Below are 26,971 nucleotides of genomic sequence, written 5' to 3' on the forward strand. Positions count from 1 at the left end.
TATAAATAGTGGAAAATTTATCACTTCCTAATATTTATACTTTTGTATTGTTCTTGTTTTATTACATTGGCTAATACTTGCCGAATAATGATGAATAATGATGGTGATCATCAAAAGTATTCTTGTCATGGCCTGAATACATTCGTGTACATTTAGGACTTCAATATTTAATATGATGCTGACTGTTAGTTTCCATTTTTCAAATCTGTTTAAATTCTTCTATTGCATGAGGTCTTTATCATTACACTGAGATACCTCTTTCTTCAAGTAAAGAGTTACTTCTTTACTCTGCTTTATTTTGAACTGGATAACCAAGCATTTTGTAACTTGCCATAGTTCTTTTAAACTTCAGGTAGTTTTAAAAATTTATGTTACTTACATCAAAACATTAATGGCTAAAAGAACATTTATGGCTGAAGCTAGCAAGAGGTTGAGACTTTTAGAAAGCCCTAAAAATCCAATTTTCTCTTCCCTCCCCAAAAAAGATATAAAAAGTTCCACACAAGAATACACTACTCATTTAGTGACAGTCAGCTTCCTTATACTCCTTACTCACAGTTCTACTAGGTTTTCTTTGCATGAGAACAGCGCAATACTGTAATTATATCAAACATTGTTAAAAGCTTAAGAACAACCTCATATAACTGCAATTTTCTAAACTACAATTTATACATTAACTAAGGGTAGCTGGACTCTTTTCAGCATCCTCACGCTGAAAGTTCACAGCCAAGATGGGGTAAGATAGTAGTCAAATAATATAAATTTAAAGTCATTGCATAGTGGATACTTTTATTTTTAATCCTCAAAAAGCCTATGCATTTTAAAATCATTTTATGTTAACTTTCACAGCACTAATCCCTGCAAGACAGTGTTTTGACAGGGGTCTTATTTTAACTCCATGTTTTATGATGGTAAGCAGAACTACATTACGACCACATTATTTAGAATACACATAAATCCTAAGTAGGGATGGGCTAGATAACTCATTGAAAATAAATTTGCATTTTGTGGCACACAAAGAAACAGTCAAGGTCAGGTTAGACATTCCTAAAGTTCAAAACTCCTTTCAAAACGGTTTACTCTTCTTATTTAACTACTCTTTTAATTAATGAATTATTGCCTCAAAAAACCACCGGGCAAATATGCCAATGTTTACCATAAAAAGCCTAGAGGAAATTCAGACATGTTTACCAGTAGATAAGTTATTCAGTAAACTGATGTGTATTATTAACTTTTCATTTAAAAAAACATTTATTTAGTGCCAGTTACGTGCTAAGCATAGGGCTATGTGATAATGGTGATACAGAATGAAAGTGCACATTTAGGAAGCAGTAAAGCACAGTGCTAAGAGCAGAGGCTCGGTGCCGGGGCTTAGACTCAAATCTCTGCTCCCCCCTTGCACTAGCTGTTAGCCTTTGGGCAACTACTAACTCAGTTTCTTCACCTGTAAAATGGGGTGTATTATGGCAACTGCCTCCTAGGGTTGGTATAAGACATATTAACATATACATAAAACACAGAGAAAGTCCCCAGCAGGATGCCCAGCACACAGCAGGTCCTCAAGATGTAGGCGGGGCCAGGATACAGGAGACCTTGCACCATGCAGGACAGTCCCACAAAGATTTGTCCCCTGCCCCACATGATTTTCCCTCCACTCTCGTAGTTGGAAAACCTGATTATGATTATATGACCTTAGAGCCCTCCCTGCAATCTGTTTCACATAAAAACTCCAAATCAAGCTATCAATAGCTATCATTTTTAAGGAATGCAAACAAGAGTGCAAACTGAAGGTTAACTTTGTTTTCTTTGGAACTTTGCCAAGAGATGTTCACTTTTGCAGAAAATCGCATCACCAACGCCAATAACTACTTGTGACATCTGAGTTGCAGAAACACGCCTAATCCTTCCGCACTTGTGGCTGTCCTGTGAACGAATTCTTGTGTATGTGCAAGCACTACTCAGAATATCTTTTAGTGTAGTCGAAATAGTTCTCCTAATTAATACATACTGAAATACATATCACGTTACCATAAAATACTTTTATATCACAACTAACACATTACATTGTGTTTTGAAATTACCTGTAGAAGGTTATAGTACCTGAGTTTTATTTACGATAGTCAAGTGTTTGGTATAAGAAGAGGGAATGGCTATGCTGAGTTTGAGAACACACTGGGCTACATAACTCATTCAAAGTCACAGCTGATAAGGAACAGAGCTGGTATTTGAACCAGGGTTGTCCTTAGAATGCATGTTTGTAATTCTTATACTTCTGAGGTGGAAAATTAATGGATGCTCCCCATCTCCATGGAGTTCTTTGAATTGGGGAGTCATTTATTAGATATTTACTCAGAAGCTCAGAATATAGCAGTGAACAAAAGGGCCAAAGTCCCAGTGCCTTAAAGGATTTATATTCAGTGGAGAGACAGACAGTGTTCACACAAATGCCTGCATGTCTAGTGGAGCAGCACAGAGGATGGGGGTGCTGGGGGGGGCGGGTGCTCTTTCAGCTAGAATGCATGCAGAAGGCCTCCCTGACACATAAGCAGAGACTTGAGTGAAGCAAGGGAGCAAACCATGTAGTTATGAGAGAGCTTTGGGAGTGAGAACAGCACGTGCAAAGGCCCTGATGTGGAAGGCGGCAGGGAGCACCCATGCCAGATGCTCAGCAAACTGGGGGAAAGGCAGGGCAGGAGATGAGATCAGAGGGGCAGATGGTAGAAGAGATTATGTTTGGGTTTATTCTGAAAGATACAGAACTGGATGGTCTTAGCAGAGTCAGGATGGAGTGTGACTTAGGCTTCAACAGGACCACTCTGGTGGCATTATGGAAACAGACTCTGTGGTCAGGGAGGGGTGAGGAGTGGCTGTCACAAAGCCCAGGAGAGAGATGGTGGTGACCTGAACCAGGTGGGGCAGCCATGTGCCAGGCGTGGTTGGGTCACATCCATCCTGAGGGACTGGGTTTGGGGTGTGAATAAAAAAGAGGAAGGAAGAATGATTTCAAGGCCTTTGACAAAAGCACCCAGAAGAATGAAACTGTCATCAACTGAGATGGGGAAGCAGGATTGGGACCTATGGAAAGAGAATCAAAAATATGGCTTAGAAATTTTTAAGTGTGAGGAGGCATCTGGTATATGGTGGTCAAGGAAAGGTCCTGGCTACGTGTGGGGATGGTCAGTCAGGTTCTAGGGTGAAAGTATAGGGCAGCAAGAGAAAGGATCTGAGGATGAGCCCAGGCACCGGGACGATGCTTCAGCAAAGGAGCCTACAGAGGAAGGAGTAGCTGGAGGAGGGGGAGAGGCTTTAACAAGGGAAAATTCTTGTTTTATGTTATTCACATGTAGGATGTTACCAGCATATTTAATCCTTTCCTAGGGTAAATCTCTTGCACAAGTGCACCAGGAGATAAGAGCAAGAATGTCTGCTCATCACAACATTTACTGTTTATAATAACACAGCAACTGGAAACAACCTAAATATCTGTTGACAAGAGAATGGAGACGTGGTGGTATATTCATTGTTGCTAGATGCAACTGGTTAGAGAAGATACAACACCACATTACTTTTGTAAATTCTAAAATCTTTTTACTGTTATTTCAGTAGTGAGCAAGTAAGACTTTAAAATTTAAAGAGGGAAATGTACTGGATATCATGCACCTGTGAGTTTGCTGGGTTCCAGGGCATTCTGCTTTCTCCCTGGTAACTACACAGCATTTCCAGAAGGAGTCCAGAAGGATCCCCATATTTCCAGAAGGATTCCCCTAACCCAAAGGAGTCATCAGATCCGCTCAGAATCTCAGATCCCTTCCATGGATAATGGTCCTAAATGCCTTTGTCTGAGAAGGGAACAAGCAGTGGTATTTTCCATTGTCAGAACACAGATATTCTTTACTTGAAAGAATGCATTAGTATTTGTGAAGGTTTATCTTAAAAGTAAAGCTCATTAGCATCTTAACGTGGTAACAGCAGCTGGCGTCCACTGTTCTGTTTGGGCCAGAGTCACCAGGGTCTGTGCTTTTCCAGCATTACTGCACTAAGCCCTGAAAACAAGCCTTGAGTTAGGTAAGGAGAAACCAAGATTCGGGGAGGTTACTCGACCTACCTAAGGTCACAGTGGGCACACAGCAGAGAGCAATTCAAATCCAGGCGGCTGAAGCCTGCAATCTAATTCGCGTGGCTGCTCTCCATTACCTGGATTTTCAGTATTATAGCAGAAAAAGACCAATAAACCATACTGGAATCAAAATGAATACCCCCCCCCAAATTAGTCTAACTTAATATTATTCTAAGTGAATTCCACTCAAGCATTGGAAGACCAGGTTGTAAAATTTGGTGACCTGTAATTAAGAGGTCCTACTCCTAAGTTTTAAAAAAGTTTATGAAAATCGTTGATACATACCAAAGAATATATGTAAGTTAGTAGCAATAACTAAAAACCTGAGCATCGACACCCCAAATCCAGGACGGTGGGCACTTCTAGTGGGGAGCGCAGAGAAATGAGATTGGGGTGGGGGGCATGACTTCTAATAATTTCCCCTCACACGTGGGATCTTCCCAGACCAGGGATTGAATGCGTGTCCCCCGCATTGGCAGGTGGATTCTTAACCACTGCGCCACCAGGGGAAGTCCCTTTTTAAAAAAAATCAGTCTGTAGTCCATGGCGGTTTATCTATTCTGAAGGCTGGTCATTTGTCTGTTATCTTTGAAAATGTTTCCTCCCAATCTGTCACATGCCTTTTTAATCTTGTACCTTTTATCATGAATAATTTATTTTTTAAATGTAATCCAAATTACCAATCTTTTTGAGTTTGAGCATTTTTGTATCTTAAGAGAGAGAGTCTCCTATATACAACGACTTTTCTATGGACATAAATTCATACTCAGACTTCAGACAAACCCGTACTACTGCATTTAACTTCTGTAGAAGGATGTTAAAATGGGGGTCTTTGGCCTGACACCCCAAAACCATGTCAATTGCTCACATGCCAAAGGACGATGCTAGACCTAGCAGCACGTGCAAAGGAACTGTTTGAAAATACACTTTGCATCCCTTAGTCCAAGAGTATACCTTTCAAAGAAAGGGGTTGACAAGGAATCCCGGGGAAGGATTTCTTCAAAGAAAGTTATGGATGTGCCAGTCCCACCCCACGCCTCCAGTGGGAAGGAGGCAGAGCTGCTGCACCTTTTCTAGAGCTAGTGAGTGAGGCTGTAGCAGAACAACTGGAAAGAATCAAGAGTGACACTGCCATCAGGGACACAGGGGTGGACTGGGGTATGAAAAACGTCCATGAGCTGAAAAGAAACAGCCCATGACAGGGTTGTGCGACAGACGTAACTGCGGTACCCGGAGACCAGGTGTGGAACCAGCAGCAGGATTTTCTGAAAGGGAGATATACAGCCCAGAGGTCTTCTGCCAAGAGTGCGGAAGAGGCCAGACTGGTACCATCGAATGGCCAACCTTCAACCCTGGAGGGGCCAGAGTCGACCTAAGTGCAAGGTGAGGGGGGTCAGAGAAGCAGCCGCCTTCCCCTTCCCACTGTCGCCCAGAGGCAGACCCAGGAAGGCAGGGTGAAGCTTCAATTTGAATGAAATTTCGAGTTTTCATGAGACTGGGCCCATATCCTTTTAATAAAATGAGACTATTTTTGTGACCAAAGTGACTAGAGGAATGTTTTAAAAAATATTTTAAAGGAACCAGATATTAACTGGGAGCGAGAGCAATCTACCATAAGTTTATTCCAAGTGCAAGGAATGAACCAGCCCACAGAGCGGGCTTGACCAGGCAACGGGGAAAGAGCGTAGTTCCTTATTCCCACTGTTCAGGACACTGACTTTGCTCCCAGCATTTCATGGAGTTGGAGCACCAATTTGCCACCTTCGTGAGAGTTTAACACCACAGGTCTTGAGTCTTGTGGTCTATACTGATCTAAGTCACTGGTGTTACACAGTTATACATAATCGACCATGATCTTTATATATTAAAAATAATATAAAAAGAGATATTTGTACACTCATATTCATAGCAGCATTATTCACAACAGCCAAAAGGTGGAAGAAACCCAAGCGTCCATGGACAGATGAATGGATAAACAAAATGCGTTACATACATACGATGGAGTATTGTTCAGCCTTAAGTAATTAGTAAGGGAGTTCTGACAAATGCTACAACATGGGTGAACTTTGAGGACATTATGCTAAGTGACATAAGCCAGTCACAAAAGGAAAAACACTGGTATGAATTATCTAGAATAGTGATGTTCAGAGACTGAAAGTAGAAGGGTGGTTTCAGGCACTGGAGAGGTAGGGAGTTGTTGTTCAACGGATACAGAGTTTTAGTTTTGCAAGATGAAGAGTCCTGGAGATGAATGATGATGACGGTTGCACAACAATGTGAAAGCATTTCACTGAGTGGTACACTTAAAAATGGTTAAAGTGGGAACTCCGTGGTGGTCCAGTGGGTAAGACTCTATGCCCCCAACGCAGGGAGCCCCAGTTTGACCCCTGGTCAGGGAACTAGATCCCGCATGCATGCCACAACTAAGAGTTCGCATGCTGCAACTATAAGATCCCACATGCCGCAACTGAAGGTTCCGCATGCCACAACTAACACCCAGCGCAGCCAAAATAAATAAATAAATAAATAAGTAAAAATTTAAAAATTGGTTAAAATGATAAATTTTATGTTCTGAGCATTTTGCCACAGTTGAAAATAAAAACTAAATAAAAAAGGGAATTTAACCTCCATTAGCCATGTATCACTAATGGAGTGAATAATGAGAAGTGGCTAAGAATTATCCTGTCTTACCATGTGTCAGGTGCCATGCCAGGACTTATACATGGTCTCATTTAATCCTCATTTCAAACCTATGAGGCAAGTCCTATTAAAATCCTTACTTTACAGATAAGGAAACTGAGGCACAGAAGGGTTACCTTGCCTCAAGTTACACAACTTGAAAGGAGTTGACAGAGATACTCTGATTCTAGAACTAGCCTTCTAAACCTCTGGCAGTGGACAGATTTCACTGTCACTGAACTATCTCCCATTTACAGCCTCTTAGACTAGAAGAGATCATAGAAATAATTCACATAATTATTGACATTTGCATAGTTCTCTAGGTTTAAAAGCACTTTCTCTTTTGATATTACTCATTAAAATACTGCAGCACAGGTATTCTCCTTTTATCAGAGAGGACACAGGGACTAGAGAAGTTAAGTAAATGGCTTCAAGTCATGTTACCAGGCAGGGTTCCGATTCCACAGCTTCTAACTCTGGGTCCATGGCTAACTATCCAGATCCAATTCCTTGTCTAGTCCAGCTTCTCATGTTTCAGATGAGACTGTCTACAAGGGACACGCCCAAAGACGCTAATGGCTTGTCCAAGGTCACACAGAGAGCTAGTATGTTCTGTGTACATCACCAGCATATGCCTTTAAAAGTCCTTAGCCATGACAACGCATATTCTATAAATATGTGTTGATAAAGGAAGGATTGGTACAGAGGCAGAGAGCTCTGTCAGCATAAGATAGAGTGCTTTCTTCTAGAAACTCTTTTATTTGTGGAGTTGATGCTTTAGAACCTACACTTCACGTAAGCATCCAACTTTTCAGTGCCTGCCCTTACTCAACCTCCTCCATTAGCTCTACAATTATGCTGTGATCAATTGAGCAAATCCACTTAGATGGCATGTCTAGCTACTCTCATAGTGGATTTGGTACCCAAGCAGCAAAGTACACGAGAGCTGTATAATGCAGACCTTTGAGAAATGAACTATATAAATCCTCATTTGATCCTGACTGTATGTCTATAAGGAATTCTTAAAACAGACTCAACCACCCTGAGTGATCTTTTTAATGACCGAGTATAAAAGTGCAGAGCTAAGATCTTTTGTCCAGCAGAATCTTTTCACGTAAAATAACTCACTTCTGAGATACAAGGCTAATGATCAGTGTGAAAAAAGCAATTGCTAGACTTGATTATAGACACTCACGCAGTGAATGTAAATTACTTGTTGGCATGTGAAAATCTGCCAGTGTAATGCCTCAGATGTCAAATTAAGGTGATATTCCATGAATCCTTGTTTATCTTTTTCTTTCTTACAACCTTAATATTGTGGGTGGGATTGGGGCTGGCATGGACTGAGCAAACTCTATGGCAGTGTCCCCCTCTTTATGGCTGGAATATCCAACAAAAGCCAGAGAGAAGCAGGTACCACAAAGAAGAGCTTCACAGTAGCAAAACATCTGAGGCCCTACTAATAAAAATGTCCTAGTCTAATGGTTGGGAATCTCCCCTCCATTAGGCCACAAAACCACACTCGGATTCAACGAAGAGCAGACTGATTTCATTTCAAGTAATCAGTATTACTATTACTGCTAGTATTGGCTAACATTTAATGAGCATTTTCTCTTGTTAAATTATACACGCAGTATGCTCCAGCAGGGCTCTGCTTTGCTCACCGCATAGCCACAGCTCTGAGTCGCATGCCTTGTATGTGTTAGGTTGTCAATAAATATTTGTTGAATGAATAAATAATCTCATTTGTTTTTCAAAATAACCCTATAAGGTTTGATACAATATTGTTATCACCATTTCTCAGCTGAGAAAGCTGAGGCTCAGAGGTCATTACACTGTATCCAAAGTCATGTCGTCAGCAAGTGTCAGAGCTTATATTCTAAACCACGTGCACTTGACATCAAAATCTATGGTTCATCCACAATGTCATGTCACTAGTACAGCCCAGACCTTAGGGTTTTTCCAGTACTGAGGCCATCTCTGAAAGGTGGGCTTACAAGAATATATTTCAAGTCTGAATGGACCTCACTCTGTTCCAGCCATCACCTTTCAGATTTCTTCAATATTCTTCAAAAACTACATTTCAAAAAAGTGACTTACCTACATATCCTTCTTCACCAACCAGTTTCAGGGCAATTTTATCAGCCAACACTGAAGAGTTGCCGTGGGCAATGTTGGCAAAGGGGCCAGCATGCACAAATACAGGCGTCCCCTGTGGAAGCGGAAGAGCAAATTTTAAAAAGCTATGAGAATCAGTTATTTCCTACTATAATTTTGATAAGCCACTGTTTTAGCTGTCTCAGTGACCATGAAATAAACCTTATTTCATATTATTCTGCATTATATTGTTACAAAGAATGGAATTAAACCTTGATGGTCTAAGAGGCTTGTTTAAATTGTTTACCCCATTAAGAAGTTAACCAATTCAGGAAAAATCTAATCATAAAATCAACACAGTAAATGAATCGTGGGAATCACGGCAGGGCAAGTACATTTTATTATAAGCCATTTTTATATTTACAATGATAATCTTATTCTGATTTTTAAAAACTTTGTCTTTCTCATTGTTTCTCTTACCTGTTAATTTTTTAAGTTAAGTTACCTGGTAATTATTAAAACAAAAGAAAAATTTCACCCATACTAAAATGTTAGTTACTAAAAAGGCAAAAAAAAAAAATAAGGGAATTCTCAAAAACTTTAGATTTTAATTATTTAAACAAAATCTGTCATATAGTCATTCTTACTTTCATTTCTACACTTCTCTTTTGTCAAAGAGAAGAGACTGTAGCCCTCTCTAAAAAAATCACCCACATGCATTAATTGTTTAGGCTGTATTCAGAGTCAGCCAGGGCCACTGAGGTCTGTGTGTGTGAAGCCTTGGCTCCACCTGTGAAAATACAGGCTGCCCTTTCACTGACATGGGGAAGGCAGGGAGTGATGCCGGGGATGGGGCCTGGGAGTCATGGAAAGTTCCCATGAACCAGGATGGGCTGTGAGCGAACATGTTTCAAAGCTGAGAGAGGTGAACAAAAAAGCAGGAAGAAAGGCAGTGAAAGAAAAATCATCACTGAGAGTGAAAAAGAATTTATCAAAGCCACTCAGAGTTTTCTATCTACTTTTCCCCCCAAAGTCCTCAGGAGGGACAGTCACAGAGTACGGATACGGCCATACAAATGTCTGTGGAAATAATATACTGGGATACGTGTTTATAGAAATGCATACATGCATGTTTACTGTCTAGATCTCCACCTGTCTATCCATCTATAGTTTCTCACTTCTATGCAGATAAGCCTTTTAAGTGCTTTGACGGAAACACTGTTTAAAAGGTATTAATGTCTCCATCACCTCCTAGCCTTGCCAGTCCTAGGATGTGGCTGCCTGTGGAAAGCTAGCGGAGCTGTAGAGAAAAGCTTAAAGAGACAAGGTCACAGGCTCCACCCCTGGGGGGGCGGCTGGCTTCACTCTCCTATGCCCTGCAACCCTCATCCTGGCCATCTGTCTGAGAAGCACCGGGCACCAGTCTCCAGGGCGACAGGTGACAGGGTACGGCTGGATCAGCATAAACACATTGCTATTCCTGGGATAACGCTCTAGGGACTAGATGGGCAGCATTTAATTTTAATTTAAAATGAAATTAAAAGCCACACAGCACATTAATCACGAAAGCAGTATTAGAGCCCTGGTTTTTGAACTCCCAGTATGTGGTTTAAATAGAAAAATTCTTAGACCATCACCGTTGGACATTCAAACACAGACACAAATACTCACACACTCAAGTGATATTTATACTTATATGATGCAGTATACTGAGTTAATACTTTGTTTAAGAAATTCTATCACTAACCCAAAGACATAAAACTATCTATCCTCAGTTCAATATTTTATTTTATATGCAGAACACTTAGGAAAGTAATAACAGGAAATATCTTGGTTTCTATGATGACAAAGCTGTGAATATTCTCCATGATGGACTTTTTAAACATTTCATAAGATTAAAGCTTCAGTTGCTCTTTGCTGACCAGAGATCTAAAAAAGCATTATCCAAAGAACTTTCTGCAGTGCTCTAAATATTCTGTATCTGCACTATCCAATACAATAGCCACCATCCACGTGTGGCTATGGAGCACTTAAAATGTGGCTGGTGAAAATAAATAAATAAATAGAAATAGAACTAGTATGACTGCAGAACTGAATTTTAAACTTTATTTAATTTAAACTAATTTAGATTGAAATAACCACAAGTGGCCAGTAGCTCCCATATTGGACAAAAGACTGCAGCAAGTGGGTGTTTTCCTCAACACTGCATACGGTTAACCCATGGTAAAATGTTAAGATCTCTTATTCTCTCTCTTCCACAGGGAAGTTCTCAAGTTTATATGTATATAAAAATCACCCAGGGTATCCAAGCCTTACCTGCCAGACACTCTAGAGTTCACTTTGTCTGGGAGAGAGCTTGGCATCAGCATCTTTAAATCTTTCCATGAGATTCTAATGCGCAGCCAGGGTTGAGAACTACTGGTCTCCTGGCACCTTGCAGCAATGGAACCCTTGATAACCTCCTCTGGGGCTAACAATCAAGTGTGTTCAAACATGAGCACTAAAGCAGAATCTGTACATTAACCAGTGATTTTTAGATCATTTGTTGATTTAGGTTCCTACTGCCACTGATTAGCCAGGTTAATGTGGAACGAATATTTAGGACCCAGGTAGCAGAGTTCATACATGCAGATATTTTAACTGAATGCTGTGTTCATTTTTCAAACAATGCCCATTGCCTGTGACATCAAAATGACGTCACAAATGTGAGCACAATAAGAGCTGCTTAGGGGCAGTCCAACCCAGTAATTCATTCAACTAACAAGAAACTAGCCTTTTAGAGTGGGATATGTATTAAAGGTGGGAGTAATTTTTAATCTAAGAAAGATAATTATGTAAAACAGTAAGCTGATCATCCCTAATGATGATGATAATGTGTTCATTTTTGAGGGGGAAGTGTTATGATGAAGCAATATCATGTCTCTTTATACATTTTTTCTCATTCATTTAGTTATTTATTTAACATGTATATATTTTTAGGAGCAATGGAGTAAAAACAATAAATGTCCATTTAATTCTTCACCAAGTGTTTACTGAGCACTTAATATGTGTGAGGAACTTTCTAGGAGCTGGCGATATGATGGTGAACAAGATGGAAAAAGTCCTGCTCTCATCCTGGTGGGAGGAGAAATACAGTAAACAAAGAAATAGGGGCTCTCAGATAATATTTTGTGCCATGTAGAAAATGACAAGAAGGTGGGTTTTGGGCTTGAACCCCTGACCAGGTTTGGGGGACGGAACGAGCTGGGAGAAGGTAGGAGGTGGATAGGAATCAAAGATGCTTTTTTTATACATAACTTTGAAATGCCTTTTACCCACCCTAGCAGCTCTTGGTAACCACACCTACAAGTCTGAAATGCTGAGGTCACGAGATCCAGAACCAGAGTTCAAGGGTTATCACATGGCTGATACTGGAGGAAAGCGCAGCTGGAGAAGTGTGAAGAAGGCAGTGAAAGAGACGGAGGAGAGGCCACTGAGAAGGTCCAGGAAAGCAAGGCGTCAAAAGCAAGAGAGCAAGCGCTCCGGAAGGAAAAGCATCGGCTGTGTCAGCCCCCACTGAGCAAGCCATATACAAAAAACGACCTTCTTAAAAAAGTGAAGCACAGCACACTTTCCTGGAAAACATTTCTCAGCATTACTCTGTGTGTGTGTGTGTGTGTGTGTGTGTGTGTGTATGTTTAATTTTATTGAATACTCTGCGTTTTGCTTGGAGAAAAAAAAGACAACAAACCTAAACTCCCCAAACTTAAGGATTATGAGAAGCTGAGTCAAAAAAAAAAAATGCAACATAGAAAACATCATGTAAACGTGATAAACGTGGCTACACAAGTTACTGAGATACCAGACACTGAGTTTCTAAGTTTCTCCTCTGGTCAATTACTACTTCATTAGCCAAGATATGAATCATATCAAAGAACTTTGAACTTTTGGGGGGATGACCAAGCAGTTACTCTGATGCTCCTCATGGGCTCATATGGGCTGGAAATGCTCACTTGTGGGAACGCACAAGCAATCTAATTAATGCAACTCTGTCGACAATGTCTATGAAAAGAAAATCACTTACTTCTAGGGTCTGCATCAGATTTGGTTTTATCGCGTCCTTCATCAAAACAGTCAAAGCACCTGTCACCCCCTAAAGGAAAGGGAGAAAAAAGCCGACTTATTTAGATTATTGACAAAAAATCGTTCGCACAAGGGTCTCTCAGCCTTTTCTCACCAGCCTACCTCCTACGTGGGCATCCCCACCGGCCGCCGTCACCTCTGAGCTACAGGTGACACAGCGCTCTTGCCTCTGTCCATCTCTCCTCCACCTGAATGGACGCCAACCCTTCTAAGATGTGATGGGGAAGTAGTAGTCATTGCATTTTTTAAAAAAACCTCCTTTGATGGAAATAAGAGGCTTGTCATACCTTTCAATTTGCAATTATGCACATCATTTTTCATTACCAGAGATTACACTGTTGACCCGAGAAATCAGATGAAGAACAAAAACAAGGCTTGTTACACAGAGGGAACGAAGAAAGGGAAAGGGACGTGTCTAAAGGCACCCATTCTGGTTTCCCACCCTCTCTCGACCTCTCATCCCACAGATAACAGAAGGCACTCAGAACACTGTTGCATTGGAAAGGCTTCTCCTTTTCTGTCTCTCGTGCTATGTCTGCCTAGAATGGAGCTGATGCCACTTGTACATAGATTGTGGCTGCTTCCTTCCAATCCTATAATGCTTGAGTTGGGCTCTCTCGAAGCTCCCTATCCCATTCCTGGAAAAGAAGAGGTAGAGGAAGAGACACAGCAGGGATGAAGTCTGAGAGCTACTGGGGAAACTATTTGTGCCAAAGAAGGCCACAAGGGGAAGCTTTTTAAAAAAAACTCCCTTCCACCTTTTCTAAAGACACTGGGCAAGTATCTTTCAACAGATTAGTCAGTTATTGGAAGGCCATAATACGAGCAAATGCATGTGAACGTGGGCCTGAAAAAATAAATGTGGCATGCAACAGATCCGAACAGATCAGGTGGTAGAATCTAGAGACTCTTCAGCTCTCCAAGGTGCATTCGTTTATTACTTTCTCCTTCTACCTCTATCACCAACAATGTTAAGTGTTTCTCTTATATGATCAGTTTCTATTTTTGTATTTTTATAATATTTAATCATTGAAGATTTCTTTAAAAATCAAATTTACTTTCTACTTTACTGCAGAAAATAAACCTTGCAAGAACTGTAATCTTCCTATTATAAATATATGAAGAAATCAGGTACCTTCTGCAAACAAGAAACACAAAAGAAAACTAAAAAGAGTTAACTTTGGGTTTTTTTGGTCCAGATCCAAGAGTTTTATCACAAACCAAAAGAGTAAGTTTAGGGAAATATTTGTGGATAAAGTTTCAAACTACTCCTGGCACATATTTATTGATACCTAAGATTAAGAGGATACAGATAAATATTTATACAGAAACTGTTATATGCAAGTTTAGAAAGAAATGTTGAGATGTCGATAATTTTTTAAAAGCAGTACTTTTACAGCAACCTGGGTTTGAGTTTTCTCTTTAAGCCTTACACTAAGCATTCCATGGGCTGCTGATATAAATATATCTATTTAATCTACTTGACAAGACTCGAGTCATTCAGATTCATCTCTTCAAAAGAGCCAAAAGGTAACCAAGACATTTTGGCAAAGGTTTAAAATTATATCCCAAGGCCCTGGAATTAATAAAATATTAATTTGCCTGTCTCCTTTTCACAACTGTTTTTCAATCATCAGTGTGCATTTAAGATTCCATTATGGTACGTGACTCGCTATGTGGGAAAGTAAGCTTAAATTTAGAGTAATGGCTGCCTACGTTGTACTAAGTACTATGTGCTTATAAACACGTACAAGCAAATGAAATAGCTACACCATTGATGGGGATTAACAGTAAAGCTGGTTAGTAAAAAAAGGAAAAAAGATTAGCATGCCAAATCACAAAAAGCACTAAGAAAGGTGGTGGTGTGCCAGGGTACCATGAAAGCTTTGTAAGAAGCATCATTCCACGCAACAGAAAGCTACATGAGTAAGAATGATTAAGGGGGAGCTCTGTTTTTATAATGTGAAACCCAAGTCGAAGGCACAAAATTAAACAAGCCAGGGCGCCCAGGGAGCAGGCTGGAGCCAAAAATGTGCCATTTTTAACTTAACCTTCCCTTTCATGAAGGTGGGGTCACTTCTTATTCCTTGGAAAGGTGATTTGCCCTCAATTTAAAGCCAGCATAGATCACACTTTTTTAAAAAAGCCACAGGCTGCAGGATGACCGCACCCCAGGCAGAGCAGAGATCAGGACTGGAAAGGATCGTGAAAAGCTCATGAGATAGATTTCATATGCTTTGGTTGCAGTCAGGTACAAGCATGTTATGAACGCCTGTGAGAACATGATGAAGTTGTAAGACAAACGGGATCGTGAGTAGGAAAATGTGTGCAGAAACTCTCTGAATTCCCATCGTTACCCAGTGATGTAAGAGGAAGAAAACCTTCCTTCTCCTGATCACAAAAGAACAGGGGCAGCGAGCTCTCTGGAGCTTCTGAGATGGACGTACCAAATCACCTGTCGTCACGGGCTGCCCGTTGCTGTCACTGGCCACCACCATTCTGTCCAGCCGCTCCTTCATGTCCGCGAGGCTGTCAGTCAGAGCCAGCACTGCCATGACCTCGCTGGCCACGGCGATGTCAAACTGCGCCTGAAAAGGCAAAGCCAAGGTACTGGTCAGCTGCAGCTCCACCTGGATGGCCATTTCCATGGGGATCTGTATTGCAGCAATTCCTGCAGGCTCAGGGTTTAACCCTCGATGGGCCGTTCTCAGAGGCACAAGTTTCCAGCACATGTCCGGTCGTGGGATCAGTGCTCCCTAGGGAGGCCACCCCTTCCTCCATTCGCTGTGCTGAGCATGGCCTGGCTGGGCCCCCCGTTACAGCAGCTCACGGCGCTATGAGATTTGCTTCTGTAGCACATTTCAGCCTTGTAATTATTAATGTGATGATCTGATGGACGCACGGCTCCACCAGTGGACTGTAAGTGCCGTGAAGGCAGGGACCCTTTGGGAAGGGATTGCTCCTGCGTCCCCAGCTTGGAGGCCTGAGTGTGAAATGCAGGAGGCATTCAAAGCATACCGGCAAAATAAAGGAAGAGTCTGCTGCCTACCCCTGCTGTTATTTATGTGTGTCAAGGGGGATGCATGTGTCTGCCCAGGAAAGAGGCGAGGAGCAGATCGTGAAAAAAGAGGGTTCTGAGGCCAGTTTCCCAGACTTCGAGCTCAGCACAGCGGTGAGGAGACCCTCGACTGCTGTTATCCCCCCGGTCATAAGGTGACATGGAATCAATTCTGAGCTGTCCACGGAGGCTTGGCCACATCAGATCATGAACTGTCCAGCCATGAATGCTGGAGAGCGGCTACTTCCTGAGAAATGTTCCTGGCCTTCCTATTCCCGTTCCTGGATCTGATTCCAAGCTGGACACAATCCGACAGGAACCAAAAGAGACACAACGACCGCGCACGGCCTCCCCCTCCGCATTCAGCCACTGGACAAAACCACTGCATGACACTCCTTCCCAAGGGGCACGTGAGCCAGCCAAGTTCAGTCTTACATAGAAAATGGCTGTGCCCTGGAGGGATCACCTCAGGAGATATTTTATTGTCCATTTCTGGCACCCACAAGAAAGCAAGTGAAGGAAAGAAGGAGCTTTCTGGCTACTTCCTGGTTGAGATTTCAGTAGTCATTGATTTAGTGAAAACACATTACCTGAAAGGCAAATGCACCTACACTCAACTATTACATTCTCAATATAACCCATTCCAAACCTAAGTGGTTTTTCATTGTATGAAATTTAGGGTTTTCTACACCACCGTTCCATTAAAAACAGTACATATGAAAAATAACTAAAAATGATGAGACTTTCTGCGCAAAACCTGAGGCTAGAAATATTCTTAAAATATTAACTGTGTAAGTGATAAGTGGAATGTATAACACCCGTAAGTTCTTCATTTGTAATCGTTACAATTTCAAAATTTTGCATCTCTAGCAACATCAAAATGAAACAAGGATCAATATAAATATAGTTACTCATTTTATGCCTGAATGGTATAGCTAATAGAGGGCTGCTCACTTTTGTTTTGCAAATAAAATATTTCTAAATCACATAAAGGTGTAGATGAGATTATTCTTATTGTTTATCACAGATTTAGACAAAAGACAAAAAGCCATGTTGACAAGGATGCGAATCCCCTTTGACTCTGCAATTATGGATCTGTTTATCATGTGTATGTTACAGCTTATTTATGATAGCCCAACACTGCAAACACCCTAAGTGTCCATTAAGAGCGAAATGGTTGTATCTATTATGGTACATCTACAAGATGTGGTATTATATAGGCATTAAAAAAATGATGATATAGGGAATTCCCTGGCGGTACAGTGATTTGGACTCCGCACTTTCACTGCCAAAGGCCCGGGTTCGATTCCTGGTTGGGGAACTAAGATCCCACAAGCCATGTGGTCCCACAAGCCAAAAAAGATGATATAGATCTACATTTACTGACATAAAAAGATGTCCTCAATAGTTTTAAGATTAAAAAAAGCAGTTAAACCTCTTAGATATAATCCCTTTTTACTTAACAATATGTATGCATAAAGCAATATAGAACATAACCTTGGACAAGTCACTTAACACAATATGGCAACTTTTCTCATTTGCAAACCAGATTTACAAACTAAATGTGCTCACGTATGTAATGGGCCTACCAATACAAGGCACAAAACAGGCATTCAGATCACAGCAATTGTTAATCCTGCATCTCTCTAGTGCCAAGATAGAGTACAAAAATACGCAGAGAAAATGTGAAAGAACTTCCTTACTATTCCTCTTCTGAAATCAGAAGTCACTGATTTCAGAAGGTGAACAGCTTTCCAGCTCCCATTTTATGTGTTTTTACACATATAAAGACGTATGCTGGCTTTTTCTTAACATAAACTGGATTACGCTATATTCATTTTAGTCCAAATTCTTTCAACGTGTTTTTTTTCTTTTCCAAGATTTTATTTTTTTGTATTTTATTTAATTTATTTTTTTATACAGCAGGTTCTTATTATCTATTTTATACATATCAGTGTATACATGTCAATCCCAATCTCCCAGTTCATCCCATCACCCCCCCACCACCACCACTTTCCCCCCTTGGTGTCCATACGTTTGTATGGACAAACCTTCAATTTCACAATCTGTATGAGAGCTCTATGTCACTCCCCCGATATACACTTTATCATTTTCAACGGCTACCTGTTTCTGTTGTGCAAAAGGATACACCAAATATATGTAATCACCCCTAACGATGAACACTGGATTGCTTCCAGTGTTCACCATTACAAAAAATGCTGCAATTAGTATCCTATATATAGATTTTTTTTTTTGTACCTGAGTAAATATTCCCCCCCTTTTTAAAAAAAATCTGTAGTCCTGAAGTTAGAATTGTTCTGACATTTCAAATTTTAAATACTAACAAACTATCATCCAAAAGGCTTTACAATTTATATTCTCACTAATACTGTACAAAAGTCTCTATTTCTTTGCATCCTCACTAACGTTTAATATTAATTTATTTATGTTTTAATGAGCTCATAGATAAGTCTTATTATCTTCTACTTATCCTATTCATTTCTTTAGTATAGATTTATTAAACACCTACTACTCCTATGTAACAAAGTCCTATGCACTGAGAATACAGCAGTGAACAAAACATACCAAAACCCCTGCCCTTATGAAACTCACATCTTAATGGGGGGAGGCAGAAAATAAACAAATAAGTAAGGATAGCAGGGAAAGAAAGAGGGAGCTTGGGGACAGGCAGGGGCAGTTTTAAAGAAGGTGACCAGTGAAGGCCTTACTGAGAGCAGGATTAGAGTATTAATTTATGGAAATTCTTTTTATGTTTGGTAATTTAACCCGTTGTTATAGTTATACTGCAAATAACCTCTCCTAGACTGTTACTGGTCTTTTACTGATTTTGTAAATCATTTTTCCATATGGAAGATTTTAATTTTTATTTATGTCAAAATTATCTATTCGTTAGAGTTTCTGCTTTTTATGTCAGTGCCAATTCTACTAAGCCAAACTACTGTGTTTGACTTATTCCAGCTTATTTTGTATTTTCTGTTCCAAATTTTTTTTTCTTTCTACTCAAGGATTCTAGATTGAAAATCCTGTTCCTTCAGAACTCCAAATCAGTTTTCCCAGTGTCACCTCACATTCAGTGCTGTCAATGAGAAGTCTGATGACAATCTGAATCTTACTCCTTTGTGACTCATCAAGACTTTTTTCCTCTCTGGCAGCTCTTTGGAATTTTTTTTTTTTTTACCCTTAGCATTGTGAAATTTCAACATTATGTGTCTGGGTGTAAGTCTACTTCATTTATGCTGCTCAGCACTTGTTAAGTCTTTTAATATGAAAATTCTAAATTTTCCTTAAAGTCAATAAATCCCCTTTTTATTATTTCCTCGAATACATTCTTCCCTACTTTCTCTGTTACTTTCACCGGTAACTTGAGATGAGTATTAGAACTTCTCGGTATGTCTCATATGTCTCTTGATTTTTCCTTTATATTTTCTATGGTTCTCCTTTTGGTAGTATGTTCTGAGAGAGTTTCTTGGATTGAACTTTCCTCTCTCATTCAGTTAACCTTATTCTTATTCAATCCACTAACTGGATTTTTGACACTACAGTTTTATTTCCAAGATTTTAACCCATTTTTTTCCACAACAGCTAATTCTCAATCCTTGTAGGACAGTTCCCTTAAGCCTCTGAGAATACTGATGGTAATCTCTTCAAAGTCCCCCCCATCTGATCTGCAATCTTGTCTAGGGCATCTAAGCTTCTCTTTGCTGTGTCTGGTGTCCATGTTCATGATATGGGTTTTCCTTTAATACGGACGATTCCTGGCTTTGATGCTCCCTTTTCCTTGTCTGGGGACCTGATTTCTCACAACCTCACCCTGTCTCTAGACATTCAAGAGAGCAGGACATAGGACATGCGGCTCCTTGGCTTCCCGTCCTGCAGTCTCTCACAGGATTCGTCCTGAGGTTGCCCACTGTGCAAATGACAAAAGGCTGCCCTTTCCTAAGTGTCACAATATACTGCTTTTCCTTGCACCAGATGCTTTTCACTGCCAGCCAGGAAGCAAATCTGTGACTTTGATGTGAGCCGCCCCCCACGGCTGGGCCCCAAGGCTGAGACCAATGTATCCACTGGCTGTGTCTCAACACAGGTGTCCCAGGCAGATGCCTGTGCACCAGTTTTTTGGGAGCTGTCCCCATCCCTCTCTTGTATCTGAGAAGTAGGGTGTCTAATGCCTTTGAATTTAGCGACCCCCTCCAATACTTCCACCATATTTTGGTTTGTGCTTTTCTCCACCAATCCAATTTCATCTTCCTATCTTTCAGAAGCTTCCCCAAAGAATATGGCCATCACTCTGGTTTTCTAGCAAGGATATTGACTACTTGAAATCTGTTTGTGTATGCAAGTTCCAGGATTTGGGAGGGATGGAGTAGGGGCTTAGCTTGTCTCCTCGATTCAATCCTCATATTCATTTTTAAAATTTAATTTAATTTTTTTAAGTTGAAGTATAGTTGATTTACAATGTTGTGTTAATTTCTGCTGTACAGCAAAGTGATTCAGTTTTATACACACACACACACACACACACACACACACACATTCTTTTTTATACTCTTTTCCATTATGGTTTCTCACAGGGTATTGAATATACTTCCCCGTGCTATAGGGTAGGACCTTGTGGTTCAGATTCACTTTTTAATTCAAATATTTCAAAAGATCCAAAAGTCTATTTGGTATGAGGACTGAATACTACAGTAAAAGTGATTCTTTTTAGGTTAATAAAAACTTAACAATGTAAAGGCCATAAATCTACAAGTGTCTTAAGCTATAAAGTTTACTACAAAAAATAATAATTTAGAGGCCTACTGGGCCTGGCTGAAAAATCATAGAATGAATTTATATTCACTAAGCACCATCACCCCACACTGAAGACCTATTAAAATGAAGGTGGACATCATAATTTATCTTCTACATTTTCTGGATGTGGGTAATAAGACATTATCCTCAACAACTTCTCAGGCTATTAAGCCAAATAACTGGGTGTTTGTTCTTTGGTTTATGAAACGTGAGTAATGTGTCTGAGATTTTCATTTTTCAGCTGTTATGCAGATATAGTACTAACTGGGTGGGTTGGCAATAAAATATGTTAGAATGTATATTCAAGGGACACCCTGAATGGCTCTTACCAGAAACACAACTAAAATCACACAGAAAAAGGATGGCAAAATAATACTGGAGACTTTCTGTCTCCTGATGATTTCCCAGTCCTGCTGAGGGACTGCAAGAAACACCTTGACTCATCAGTGGCCCACTGGTTACGGCGGGTGGAAGGACAGGAGGAGAAATGTGGGGAACCAGCTTCTGGGCCGGTTTAAGTGCGACAGCAGAGCCCTCCCTGGAGAAAACACCACCTACCTGCCGGGAAAAGCCCTTCTCTGTGTTTCCCTGCCCGATGGTTATTTTTCGTAGAAATCGGTCATTTGTATCCATGACTGGAAGAGAAGAGAACAGAGCATCAACAAGCAGGGACTGGCCGCCCAGTGTGTGTCTGGCATTGTTCTGGGTGCTGCAGAGGCAGCAGAGAGCAAGAGATCAGGTCTGGCTTCCCTGAGCTGATGACCCCGTGGCAGGATCACAGAAAGGGGTCAAATAAGCTAGGGATCACCCAGCTAGCACTAAGTGCCTTCAGGAAACCAAGGAGGGGATATGACGGCGTGCGTTGGGAAGGGGTTTGGGGTGGGGTGCGTCTTGAACGGGCAGTAAGGAAAAGCATTTCTGAAGGAGTGTCCTTTTTACACTGAAACCTGAGGCACAAGAAGAAGCCAATTAAGCCTCTCTGAAGGTTAAACATTGAACGAACACATGACCCACCACTTCCAGGTATATATCCAATAGAACTGGAAGCAGCTATTGCACACCCATGATCATAGCAGCGTCATTCACAACAGCCAAGAGATGGAAACAGCGAAGTGTCTACTGACAAATGAATAGACAAACAAAATGTGGTATAGACATACAATGGAATGTTATACAGCCATAAAATGAGTGAACGTTTGATATATTATGATACAACATGGACGGACGTTGAAAACATTATGCATAATGAAATAAACCAGATACGGTATGATTCCACTTGTATGGGGTTCTTAGAAGAGGCAAATTTATAGAGACAGAGAGTAGAATGGTGATTACCAGGCGCTGAGGGGAGGTGAGGACTTATGATTTAGGGAGTGTTGAGTTTTTGTTGAGGATGATGAAAAGGTTTGGGGTGTAGTTAGTGGTGATGGTGTAACCATCCCAAGCCTTGGCCTATATGCCATTCGTGGCATATATTTAATGCCATGAATTGCACACTTATGAATGATTAAGATGATATGCTATGTACATTTTACCATATAAAAAACCCCCAAATAAATAAAGTAGTATATGTGGGGGGAGAAGTCAATGATGATTCGAGTAAGTATCAATTCTCTTTACTCTTTTCACTGGCCTGTATGAATTGCACTGATTTACATTTTGTTTGTGAAAACCGAATCTACAATGCCAGAAAGTAAAGCCAGAAGGACACAGACTTCACTAATAATTTATACCGCATCAAATAGCAAGCCGTCCACACTGACAACTTAGATCCAATTTACTAAATGTTTAATATGGCTCTGACAAAAATGGTGGTGGGAATTGTGTATTTGGGGATTACAAGCATCCGTAGGATGAAATTGTGACTGTTTTCTTCCACACACGAAGCACGAACAGACCTGCCAACCTTGCCTGCCTCTGTTGTTCCCTGACTCGCTGCCGGCCTCTTTCTCTACGTACAATACTCTCCTCTCGGGACTTCCCTGGTGGCGCAGTGGTTAAGAATCCGCCTGCCAATGTAGGGGACAGGGGTTCGATCCCTGGTCCGGGAAGATCCCACATGCCGCGGAGCAGCTAAGCCCGGGGGCCAACACAACTACTGAGCCCACATGCCAGAACTACTGAAGCCCATGCGCCTAGAGCCCGTGCTCCGCAACAAGAGAAGCCACCGCAAAGAGAAGCCTGCGCACCGCAACGAAGAGCAGCCCCTGCTCGCTGCAGCAACGAAGACCCAACACAGACAAAAAAACCCCCCAAAAACAAAAACAAACAAACCCTCTCCTTTCTCTCACACATACATATATACATTCACATTACCGCACACCCATACGGGCACCCAGGTAACCCTCCTCAAGCACACAGAAACCTCTCTATGACTTTAAGGCATAAGCAGAGGGTATACAGAGAAAGGACTGCCTCTCACTATTACCACTAGCTAGTACTTTATTCCCAAGACCAATGGTGCAGAATCATATAAAGTAAAAATATTTCCTACTCTCATGCGTAGTATACAATCTTAATGTGATCTTTTTATTGGAATTTCAGCTGGTTTTTATTTAGCAAAGAAAACACAAACAAGAACGCCCCCCCCCAAAAAAAACTTAGTAAGATCAACTATAATCAGTGGCATCAGAAGGCCACCTGTGCGTTTATTAGCACAGCCCTGGTAGAACAGGGCATCTCACCAGGCTTTTGATGTCCATGGAAAGACATGTGTGAAATGACAGTGAAACATAAAAGAAATGTGAAGATTAAATTCTGATACACAAGAAAGATGGATAACAAAGTAACGCTAAGTTAGTGATACGGAATTCCTGCCCTCTAAGTGATAGAGCTAAAGATGGAATGAGAAACATACTTATTCATTTCAGGGCTATTTACTGAGGGCCAACTTTGTGGCAGGTCCTGTGCAAGCTGTACAGGGATACAAAGACGGACAAGGCATCATTCTCTGATGGAAGGCACTCACTGGCAAGGCGAGAGATGGAGAGTGCACGTAGGCGTGGAGGGGGGACCCTGCAGAGGGGAGAGATCTGGTTTTTCACTCTTTGCCCTGGACGGTCCCTTTAGGACTACACCGCTCTGTTTTGAGGAGCATCCGGAGTGTGCCTAGTGGCTTGTTAAAACCACCAGCACCAGCTCAGGGACTGGGAAATACAGGGTAGGACATCGAGGCTAGGCCCACTACTTTGGCTTTGGTAGAAGAACTGTACCGATTCCCTGCAAGGCTGTAGGGGAGTGCTGGGAACTAGTAACTGGATGTCAGTTCCCTGGAGACTGAGGCTTCTTGGTCTTCGGTCTAATGGCCTGTGAGGCCCCAGGGGTTCTGATACTCAGAAAAGCAGGGTTCACATCCTTCGAGGAACAATAAAATGACTTGATGTCCACTGTTTCTTCTGCTTATACTATGTGTTTCTGGAATAGTCTATCGGCTCCCAGTTCCACCCTGTTACCAGGCACTTATGAGGCCTTCAAGCTAGTGACAGGAAGCATAGGAGAAAACAACCACGAGTTAAATTTCTTACAAAGGATAAAAGGGAAGAGGCGAGCATTAAATATGCGACATCTATGGTCTCAGAAGAGTTTTTTAGCCCCACGTGGTCACTGAGTGTCCCCTCTCTAGTTATCAAATTATAACATCTAATCTCACCCAAAGGCTATACTCTTTCTAGCTCTAAGCCAATATTGTCTTTAAAAAAAAGAACAACAACAAAAAAATCTTACTATTAAATGACCTCAATCTATTTGATGGAGAGTCCTATTTCTTATATTAATTCATGGGAATAAGAGCCAAACTAGCTATCAAATGTCATTCTAAACTCCTCTGACCTAGGTGGCTTGTCTATAGCAATAATTAGCACTTTAGTGCCCTAAACAACAATACAATTCTAGTATTTATCTGGAGTAATTTTTTAACGTTATCACTCACATTAAAAGTGATTTGTAACCACGGTATGCTTCAGTCCTTTCATGCTTCTTGGGGAGAAAGCAATATGCAAGGTGGCCCTGGGTACATATGAGGGATTGTGTAGCCTTTCTTTTTCCAAGACCCACTGGATGAATCGTGGCCCTATTTCTGGTGGCTGCCTCAGCTGGAGCCACAATGCAGATGCGGAAGAACGCCCCTTGTGTAAAAATTTCTTTTTGAGCATATCCCCATGCTAGGTTTAAAATACACTGATTTCCAGGGCTTCCCTGGTGGTGCAGTGGTTAAGAATCTGCCTGTCAATGCAGGGGACACGGGTTCGAGCCCTGGTCTAGGAAGATTCCACATGCCGCAGAGCAACTAAGCCTGTGCGCCACAACCACTGAGCCTGCGCTCTAGAGCCTGCGAGCCACAACTACTGAAGCCCGTGAGCCTAGAGCCCATGCTCCGCAACAAGAGAAGCCACCGCAATGAGAAGCCGACACACCACAACGAAGAGTAGCCCCTGCTCGCTGCAACTGGAGAAAGCCCGTGTGCAGCAACGAAGACCCAATGCAGACAAAAATAAATAAATTAAATAAATAAATTTAAAAAAATACACCGATTTCCACCTGCATTAATTTTTTGTTCACAAAAATGTTTTAAAGAGTAACATAAACTCACAAATGCCTTGAAAAAGCTGACTATGCATTTCAGATATAATGGTATAGTAATAATTAATCCTAGTTATAAAAAAAAGTTAGGACTTCCCTGGTGGCGCAGTGGTTAAGAATCCACCTGCCAATGCAGGCAACACCGGTTCGAGCCCTAGTCAGGGAAGATCCCACATGCTGCGGAGCAACTAAGTCCGTGCGCCGCAACTACTAAGCCTGTGGTCTAGAGCCCACGAGCCACAACTACTGAGCCGGCATGCCTAGAGCCCGTGCTCCGCAACAAGAGAAGCCACCGCAACTAGAAGCCCGTGCACCGCAACAAACAGTAGCCCCTGCTCTCCGCAACTAGAGAAAGCCCCTGCACAGTAATGAAGACCCAATGAGGCCAAAAAAAAAGGTAGTAGACTTCCCAATAAAATGCTGAACATATTCATATTGGTAATTAAAAATGATGTTGGTCTGTTCAATAATAGAGGCGTGCTTAAGTAAGCTGCGATTCATCCATCCACAAAAGACTTTTCTGGAATCATTTAAAATGACCATTACCACACATCACTAACAAATCGGAACATGCTTATTATGATATAAATGAAACTAGTAGGATATAAAATCTACACCACTAATTATAATTCAAGTTTTACACAAAACATAGATACACAAAAAAAATTTGAGTGGTAGTTTTATTAGTACAGTAAGATGTTTCTGATTCTTCTTAGATATTTCCAAAATCTGTATAATGTTACCACTTTTATAATTAAAAAAAAAATCTTCAGAAGTTTGTAAAGAGATTTTACTCTCCTTTAGGAGTTTGAGAGACACACATACACAGAAAAACTACTTCACACAACTAATACCACAGTGGCATCTGTGATCATCTGGGTGGAACTTCAGGGTTTGGAAAGTATTCTCATGTCTCAGTAGAGCCGCGCAAGGGAAAGGCTGCTATTATGACTCCATTTAAAGATGAGGAAAGTAAGTCATTTGTCCACAGCTGCATGGCTCGTAAATGGCAGAGCCACGATTGGTTCTCTGGTCTTTGCTTCCCCACCTCACTAAATTCTTAGTGAACAGGTTAAATGGATTCCCAGGAGGGAAGCTTCGTGGAGCGAGGGGGGCTGAGGTGTGTCTGGGAAGGCAGACATGGAGATGGGGTGGAACAGGGGCGGGCAGAGGGACAAAGCAGACAGGAAGCAAAGGTATGTGGGGCCTTATGGTGGTGTCCTGAAGGCTATGCTATGTGATGGCGATTTTACCATCCAGGCTGGAGGCTTCTGAGCGAGGAGGTGACAAGACATCTCTCTCTACACTATGAACCTACAGAATTGGGGGTTGGAAATGGAAGCAAGAAAATGTGTTGAAAGGTAACTGCAGTGTAGAGAATGGACTTGAGGACATGGGGAGGGGAAAGGGTAAGCTGGGACGAAGTGAGAGAGTGGCATGGACATATATACACTACCAAACGTAAAAGCGATAGCTAGTGGGAAGCAGCTGCATAGCACAGGGAGATC

General features: G+C 41.3%; 1 protein-coding gene across 11 annotated transcripts in view; it reads right to left on the minus strand.

The window, feature by feature from the left end:
- The window catches only part of MTHFD1L (methylenetetrahydrofolate dehydrogenase (NADP+ dependent) 1 like), a 290,546-nt gene that overhangs the window by 194,147 nt on the left and 69,428 nt on the right, over positions 1–26,971 (minus strand). For all 11 annotated transcript variants that reach the window (XR_009702806.1, XR_009702808.1, XR_009702807.1 and 8 more), the window contains 4 exons: positions 21,444–21,520; positions 15,463–15,603; positions 12,957–13,025; positions 8,897–9,008 (listed from right to left, as the gene is read on the minus strand). Coding sequence is in view for 7 of the 11 variants with exons in the window: in XM_061206826.1 (XP_061062809.1) it covers positions 8,897–9,008; positions 12,957–13,025; positions 15,463–15,603; positions 21,444–21,520 (399 nt within the window). In the remaining 4 variants the exon portion in view is untranslated. The remainder of the gene's footprint in view (positions 1–8,896; positions 9,009–12,956; positions 13,026–15,462; positions 15,604–21,443; positions 21,521–26,971) is intronic.

The sequence above is a fragment of the Eubalaena glacialis genome, chromosome 12 (genome assembly GCF_028564815.1).
Source record: "Eubalaena glacialis isolate mEubGla1 chromosome 12, mEubGla1.1.hap2.+ XY, whole genome shotgun sequence".
NCBI lineage: Eukaryota > Metazoa > Chordata > Mammalia > Artiodactyla > Balaenidae > Eubalaena > Eubalaena glacialis.